We start from the raw sequence: 8,356 nt of genomic DNA on the forward strand, positions 1-8,356 counted from the left end.
GCTCTAGGGGCAGACCCTCATGGACACACCCCTGCTCCCACGCCTGTCTGAAGCTGTTAGCCACCAGCCGTGAGCGGCTAGCTGGGCTTAGTGTTGTCTGGACTGTGGCTGGAGTGGCCGGGTGACTGAGTGAGTGAGTGAGTGAGTGGATGAATGAGTGACTGGATGACTGAGTGTCTCAGTGTGTGTGTGTGTGTGTGTGTGTGTGAGCAAGTGTGTCTGTGTGTGTGTGTGTGTGTGTGTGTGTGTGTGTGTGTGTAATTGTGAGTAAGTATGTTGAGGGCTGTATGTGTGTGTGTGTGTGTGTGTGTGTGTGTGTGTGTTGGTGTGTGTATGTTTGTGTGTATGGTGGAGGGGAGAAAAAGGATTTTGATTTATGTCTTGATTTCTCTCATTCATTGTATTATTACATTTCTAATCAGATATGGCAACTGAGCACTGTTTGTTTAAACTCTAATATAAGTCTATGCTGGTGATGTTGGTTCAAAATAACAATCCCACTGATTGGACGAAGCACCGTAGCTCTGCATCACATAATTCAGAACAGCCGCAGGGTGCGTTAACACATTGCTAGTGTGCGTTGTGCAACATATGACATTGTATAATATGTAGCCTTGTTATAATCGTCACCCTTTTTTACTGTCAAAATAATCAAGGAGGAGCAGTGCCGTGTGTGTGTGTGTGGTTGTTTAAACGGCTTGTCTACATAGCAGTTGTAGAGTGAGTGGTGTTTTGACTTCAAAATCCATTAGAAAACAACTCTCCTCTCTGGCCGGTCCGCTGTTTGATTATCAATCGCCAAAAATGAACATGAAGTGATGATATTGACTTTTCTCCCCCCAAAGGCTTTCTTAGCTCAATTGCTTGTTTTTAATGGCCGGTTATTATTTTTTGATTGCTGAAAGGCTGTTGGGTTTGGAGCAGAAGCACCAAAGAGTGTTGTTTCTGCCCAGGACCAAGAGAGAGAGAGAGAGAGAGAGAGAGAGAGAGAGAGAGAGAGAGAGAGAGAGAGAGAGAGAGAGAGGGAGAGAGAGGGAGAGAAGGTAACATCTGGTAAAAGAAAAAAAAATGTGTGTGTGTTGACCTGCATGTGTGTATTCGTGTTTAGAGACGAAGATGAGAGAAAGAAAAAAACGCAAAATGGGGCGAGGTGTCACAGTCAGACTTATTGTCAAATAATGTGCATGTCTGTAAAACATGAGATCGTTACACTTGAGGATAACATATCACCATCTCGAATGCACTGAGGAACATCAAAATCTGTTGGCTCGGACCTTTCAATAATAAAGTCTTAAATAATGTTTTTTTTTTACTTCCAGGACCACACTGTTGCCTCTGCACGATTTAGAAAAAGTCGCATGGCCGCAAGAGGGTAACAGATTCCCTGCCGGTCATTTGTCCGCGCGTGGCGTCATCACCCCCCCCCTTCCCCACCCCATCCCACCCCACCCACCACCACCCTCCCCCGCCCGCCCTTATAAAGCTGTCAACGGCTCCCTCTCACCTGGATTTAGGCTGGCCACTCCACGCGGGGCATCCAGCTGACTTCACCTTTACGCCAGTGTGGCCAGAGGACTAAACTCACTGGCTTCTTCAGCTACATGAGACCGTAGGTCACTTGAGCATCATCTAAGATAAATAAACCGTTTCAGATCAAAGGAAGGTGAACACACAATTATTTTATGAATCTGGCAAATTATTCGTACTATTCGGGCATGTGCAACATGACGGCCGAGACGACACAGCACTCGCCGGTGGAGGCGTCCAGCCCTGTTGTCCTGTCCCCGAACGTCAGCCTGGACTCCCCGCTGCCTCCGCCGTCTGTGATGATACAGGCCAGGTCCAAAGACAACGTCCTCATCAAGTCTGAGCCCCGGGGGACCAGTCCCAACACGGAAGACGGGACCGATTTGGGTCACAGCGAGGACCACCTGTCGACGACGGGCAGTCGCCGCCGGAAAAGGCCCGTTCAGAGGGGGAAGCCGCCCTATAGCTACATCGCCCTCATCGCCATGGCCATAGCCAACTCGTCGGAGAGGAAACTCACCCTGGGGGGTATCTATAAGTTTATCATGGAGCGCTTCCCCTTCTACAGAGAGAACTCCAAGAAGTGGCAGAACTCCATCCGTCACAACCTCACCCTCAACGACTGTTTTGTCAAGATCCCGCGGGAGCCAGGCCGGCCCGGGAAGGGCAACTACTGGACTCTAGACCCCGCTGCGGAGGACATGTTCGACAACGGAAGCTTCCTGAGGAGGAGGAAGAGGTTCAAGCGCACCGACGTGAGCACGTACCCGGGATACATGCAGAGCTCCAGCGCGTTCACGCCGACACCCATGGGGAGGCCCTCGTACCCTAACACCCTGTACCCGGGTATCGGTTCCGGCTACGGCACCCAGCTCGCCACCTCTCCGCACCCGGCGATGCTGCATCACTACCAGAGCTCGGGGGTCGGGCAGGGACAGCCGCGCATGTTCAGCATCGACAACATCATCAACCAGCAGACGCTCCAGGGCGGGCCCGGGGGAGGCGGGGAGCTCAACGCCCAGAATCTAGGCTTCGGCGGGCCGGATCTGAGCGGTATGGCCTGCTCTGTCACCGGGGTGTCCGATCAGTCGTCCTGCTTCCAGACCCAGAATATGAACCACGCAACGAACATGCTCGGTAGGAACACCGGGAACATCCCCTCCAACCTGACCTCTGGGTACCCCTATTCTACTTCTTCTTCGTCGCCTCCTCCTCCGCCACCTCATCCTCACTTACCCGCCATGAGCCAGGCGGGCTTCTCCCCCGGGAGCTCCCAGGTGTACTGCCCGGGGAACAGGCTCTCCCTGCCGGCGCTGCGCTCGGGCTCCTGCGCCGAACACACGGAACAGCTGCTGGGGCTCTCCAACTCGTACAACAACTCGTACATCAGACAGAGTAATTTTGCATCGGGGTTAGAACGGTATATGTGAAGGAAACATGGAGAGAGAGAGAGAGAGAGAGAGAGAGAGAGAGAGAGAGAGAGAGAGAGAGAGAGAGAGAGAGAGAGAGAGAGAGAGAGAGAGAGAAAAAAAAACGGAAAGCACAACAAAATCCTCACGACTAACATTGAAAAAAACATTCCATTTTTAAGGTGTAAAGCCATCTGATTCGTGTCACTGCGTCGTTGTCCTAACTTATGTGTGTGTGTGTGTGTGTGTGTGTGTGTGTGTGTGTGTGTGTGTGTGTGTGTGTGTGTGTGTTTGTGTGTGTGTGTGTGTGTGTGTGTGTGTGTGTGTGTGTGTGTGTGTGTGTGTGTGTGTGTATGTGTGTGTGTGTGTGTGTGTGTGTGTGTGTGTGTGTGTGTGTGTGTGTGTGTGTGTTGTGTCCACTATTTTTTTCTAAAAGAGCACTAGTTGTATGTTTGGATATTATTGTTGTTAGTTTGACTTTAATGGTCATGTGATGTAATTATTTTTTCATTATCTATTTAGTTTAGTCAAGTGGGCCTTTCGTTTATTTTATATTTATAGCTGTGCTACTGATGTTCACATGTTTCATGTTGATGAAATAAAGTTTGATAGTTTTTATTACTGATATTAACTGTTGTTTCATTTGAGGTTCAATATCAGATGTATTCCATGAGTGGTTGAGTCTCCGACCTGGTTAATGAGGCATTAGGAAATGTCGATTTTGGGCAAAGTATTTCGTTTTAGAGTTACAGTGAGGGTGGTCTTCGTTCGGACAATGTATCAAATGCTTAGCAGCATGTCTGCAAGCCATTCATAAATTCAGAACGGACAGTCAATTCAAATGTAGGCCTATTGGTTCAGAGGGTCGGTGTTTCCGGCTTTCTAAGCTCTGCTTTGTCTGCGGTCGTGGGAGCCGCTTGTATATAAGTAACCTATTCGATAATAATGAAAAATAATAGGCCTCTCCTATTTATTTAATTATAATATTTACCCTATTATTTTTATATATTTAAATAAAGATCCATACGATATAGTCTATACGAATAATGTTTGCTATTAGGCCTTACAGAATCAGACTTTAAAAAATGTAATATTTTATATTCGCTACACGGTGCACTATTATAAAGGACTTTGTGCCCTCTCTGAAACATCTACACGTGTTACTTTTAGGGGTCAAGACGATTGGTTAAAATACAAACGTTGAATGGCCTAAAAAATACAACTTCAAAATAAAATACCAGCACATGGTCCTCTTGCACACAAGGCCGAGCCAGGTCTATCAACTCGGTGTCGCTCTTGATCCAAGAGCCGGCCCTTCACATTCCACCGGGGGGGCCGTAGTGTATCGGTCCCCCAGAGGGATGGAATCGCAGCCAACACGCGTAGTGTCAGGGATGTATGGGATATGGGGAGCCATCGTCAGGAGGGGAGCACTCAAGCAAAGGCCTAAAGGATGTAGGCCTAACCTTTCCTAAAAATATACCGGTTCATAATTTAAACAAAAAATAGAAATGGCCTCGGCCTGTGTCAGATGTAATCTGCTGAACCACTCACTATAGTGGTTTCGTGCCGCATGCCAATATTGCAACTGGTTCTATTAACATAACACATTAACCACTAGAATCAAGTAAGTTTCTTGCATTAATTTTTTTGTAGCTGCACTTGATCATGGGAAATCAATCATTATAATCAAATAGTGGACAGGCCAGAGCGGAAAGTTAAACGGGAAGTAGACAAACCGTTCAATAATAATGTTAAGACTCAAAATATTGTACCAAGTAATGTAGGCCTAATTGCAATTGTAACCAGGAGCTCTAAACCTCCCCATTGGTTGAATACCCTGGCTGAATGCAACGATACAACCATTAGCCTATGGGCAACTGTGTGATCACTCTGACAATTCCGTGAAGGGTCAACTTTGCTGTGGTGCGACCGTTGTCATTATACAGCCATGGGCGGGACCACAGTTGATTGATAGTTGAAATATGAGGCTAGGATTGCATTCACTTTGATGGCCAGTAGAGGGCGCTTCGACCTCACAAAATACACCATGCAAAAATGGTTTGTTTAAAAAAAAAAGTCGCATAGGTATAATAGCCTACATTTAATTGTGTTCATCCACACGAAGTTAATGACATTTTAATTTGTTGATAATAAAGTAATTATAGCATGTTTTCCAAACATTAAAAAAACGAATTATTCACAATATTCACAATTAGCCCTTATCATTCGACAATAAGTTGAATTTTCAACAATAGCCTACTTATATCATCAAAAATCGGCTACCATTCTTTTTACGATATGGCGTGTGGTGGACACAGTGTATGATATCGAATCGATTAAGCGATTGAATAAATGCATGTCACCGGCAGCTATTTAAGAAGTCCTGTAGGCCTATTAAGGTTATCGCAACAGCTTTAAAAAACACAAACACATAACATGCGTGAAAGACCTTATGATATCATATTTGACCACATTCAATATTAAATATTTGCATTTATTGATCACAAGCTTTTAGTATTTACCGTTTAGAGAAATTGACAAATTGTAATTTCAGTTCATCAAAGGCTTGGACACGGTTTTCCTTTGTGGTTGGTCTGACTCGCATCATGTGTGACTCACATTCACCACAACCTTTTTAAAAATAAACTCAGCACAGTAAGAAACGACATTGCCCCACAATATAGGCCTACCCTGAAGAGGCAGCATGTTCACCCTGAAGTGCCTTGCTTTTGAACTGATGCTTGAGTCTGTGATCGTTTGGCCTATATCCGTGTCATAGATGAATGAGGTGATGATGCGCGCGAATTAACGCCATGTTTCTTCAACCTAATGACAGGAATGTCTTGACGACTGTGTGCTCTGAAGGGCCCACAGACATCACATCGCCGTGGCATCTCTACCATCTCGCAGAACGAAGATGGATCGGAGCAGGTTTCAACTGCAAGGGCCTTGTGTGTTTATCCATATGCGAATTATGTAGAAAATGCAGATGGATTATGTTATGATTTCTTGACAAGCAAAACATGAAACTCGTGACAAGTGATCAGGGAGAACCTTTAAAATCCTTTTTATTTATTTTGTATTCATATGAATATAGGCCATGGTTGTTATGCTGTTACATGCTCATTTCATTGAGGAAAGTCATGGATGTTTAGAAAATGATAATAAAAAATAGAAATGAAAGCTGAACCTTTTTTTTATTACCTTTTTTGAACAATGGCTATACCCGTAATTATATAGTTAGTATTATTTATATTTCATGTTTAATTAAGCAGTTTGATATGCACCTTTGCTTTTTAGGCCTATTTTATATTATCCTATTTGTTTATTATTATTGGTTTAGTTGACCAATATGTTGTTGAATTGTTTATATTGTGATCAACTCGTGCTTGCATACTTTCCCGAATTGTAATCCATCAGTTAATAGAAAATAAATATAGGACAATAATCCCATCAACATTATACCTGCTAATCATCGTATGTGTTACACACTAAATTGGCCTGAAATCGAAATAATGATTAGGATGGAGGCTCACGCTCGCCATCATCACTGACCAAAGGTTCCACAATCTCTTTCAGTTCCTGGTCAACAGTGACACGATGTCACGTGGTCTGTGCCGTCAGATAAAAAGCTTTTGAGGGCTATGAAGGAGGAGAGTGTGAGACTTCCACTGGATACTTACCCATTCCTGCGCGTAAAAATACTGCCTTTTTGGATATATGTTCGCGTGACCTCGCGTTACAGAGGTACAAACCAGAACGCAAGTCGTCGTTTGATGGGAGAAAAACAGTTTTCAATCCAAGAAGTTTTTTCTTCGCATGAAATCCAAAGTTTTGCCTTGAGTGAGTGCACGCGATCCCACTCCGTGAATGGTCGTCGGACACGCAGAACACACAGGTCAATGACTTTTTAATCTTTCTCACACCATTTATTCTGAAATGTGTTGTTTCAGCTGTCGAAGAAGCCTGGTGTATTGTTAAGGATTGGATCTTGCAGACTACAGACTTCAGAATCGAAATCAGGCGATAGGAGCTGACAGAAGGGACCGCGAGAGAGCGGACGATAAACGGTTTCTTCCAAGGATGACTTTGGGGGCGGATATGTCCGACAGCTCTGCATTGTCCGAAGACTTGGACATCGATGTGGTCGGGGGAGATATCGCCGTGGGCAAAGACGGAAAATATATGCATCACGATTTTAACTTGGACAATGACTCCGACGATAACTTCTCTCAGAATGCCAGTGAGAGGGTGTCCTCCCCGGGACTCAGCAGCTCCGAGTGTCAGTCAGAGCAGATGGGCTCCAACGCCGAGCCTGGGAGCATGGTTGGGGACAAACCCAGCAAAAGTGCACTCGTAAAGCCACCATACTCATATATAGCTCTTATCACCATGGCGATACTGCAGAGTCCCAAAAAGCGCCTCACTTTGAGCGAAATCTGCGAGTTCATCAGCAACAGGTTCCCATACTACAGAGAAAAATTCCCCGCTTGGCAAAACTCAATCCGCCACAACCTTTCCCTTAACGACTGCTTCGTCAAAATCCCCCGGGAACCTGGGAACCCTGGAAAAGGCAACTACTGGACCCTGGACCCCGAGTCCGCGGACATGTTTGACAACGGGAGCTTTTTACGCAGGAGGAAGCGCTTCAAGAGACATCAAACCAATGAAATCTTAAGGGACTCCGGGGGCTTTCTGCCAGGGTTTGGATATGGCCCCTACGGGTACAACTATGGACTCCAGCTGCAGAACTTCCACGCGGCTCACAATCCTTATCACCCGCACCATCCGGGGAGCGCGTTCCCGTTCCAAAGCGCGCCGTGCGCACTGCCTACTCCAGCCTCAATGTTCCCCACGCCCCATCCCTTACCCTCTCTCTTAAGTGCCGATTTACGAAAGCCATTTTACCCCCAACTAAGCCCCACTTTACCCAGCTTGCCACCCCTCAAAACGGACACTACCGCGCCGAGCAGGCCCTCTTTCTCCATCGACAACATCATTGGCGCCGCCAACTCCACGGCCTCGTCGTACGGCTCACAGTCCAGCAACCAGGCGCAGATCCTGGCCATGCTGACCCCGGCACTCGCCTCTGCCTCCAACCACTTAAACATCTCGCAGGAGAGCATATTACTAGCGGGGACAGCGAGCCAGGCGTTCTCAAGCAAAACGGCCAATATGAACACTTGTCCTTTCTAAATGCCAGTATCACTTCGAACGGTCGTCATTAACAGCCCATTGTGGTAATACCGACCGTTTGGGAAGGTAGGATAAACATTCTTTGCGGGGGAGGGAAAAAGAGTGTCAAGGCTCTCTTTCACTGTTCATAAGTTGCGAGAAAGGATAACTTAAAATGTATATTTATGTTTTTATTGTTTTTTTTGTAAATATGTGAATAATAACGAGAAAACGATTTGAGA

At 45.9% G+C, this 8,356-nt stretch overlaps 2 protein-coding genes across 2 annotated transcripts; both read left to right on the forward strand.

Annotated features, from left to right (window-relative positions):
* Positions 1-1,682: 1,682 nt before the first annotated feature.
* On the forward strand, positions 1,683-2,957 carry foxe3 (forkhead box E3; the record flags this gene model as incomplete). The annotated part of the gene is made up of 1 exon (XM_084473478.1): positions 1,683-2,957. The coding sequence occupies one exon, from the start codon at positions 1,683-1,685 to the stop codon at positions 2,955-2,957; it is 1,275 nt and encodes a 424-aa protein (XP_084329604.1).
* A 4,065-nt stretch (positions 2,958-7,022) lies between these two features.
* Positions 7,023-8,135, forward strand: foxd2 (forkhead box D2; the record flags this gene model as incomplete). Its single annotated transcript, XM_084472546.1, has 1 exon — positions 7,023-8,135. One exon carries the CDS (start codon positions 7,023-7,025, stop codon positions 8,133-8,135), a length of 1,113 nt encoding a protein of 370 aa, XP_084328672.1.
* Between the last annotated feature and the right edge of the window lie 221 nt (positions 8,136-8,356).

Source organism: Micromesistius poutassou, assembly GCF_964030765.1.
Source record: "Micromesistius poutassou genome assembly, chromosome: 9".
Classification (NCBI taxonomy): Eukaryota; Metazoa; Chordata; class Actinopteri; order Gadiformes; family Gadidae; genus Micromesistius; species Micromesistius poutassou.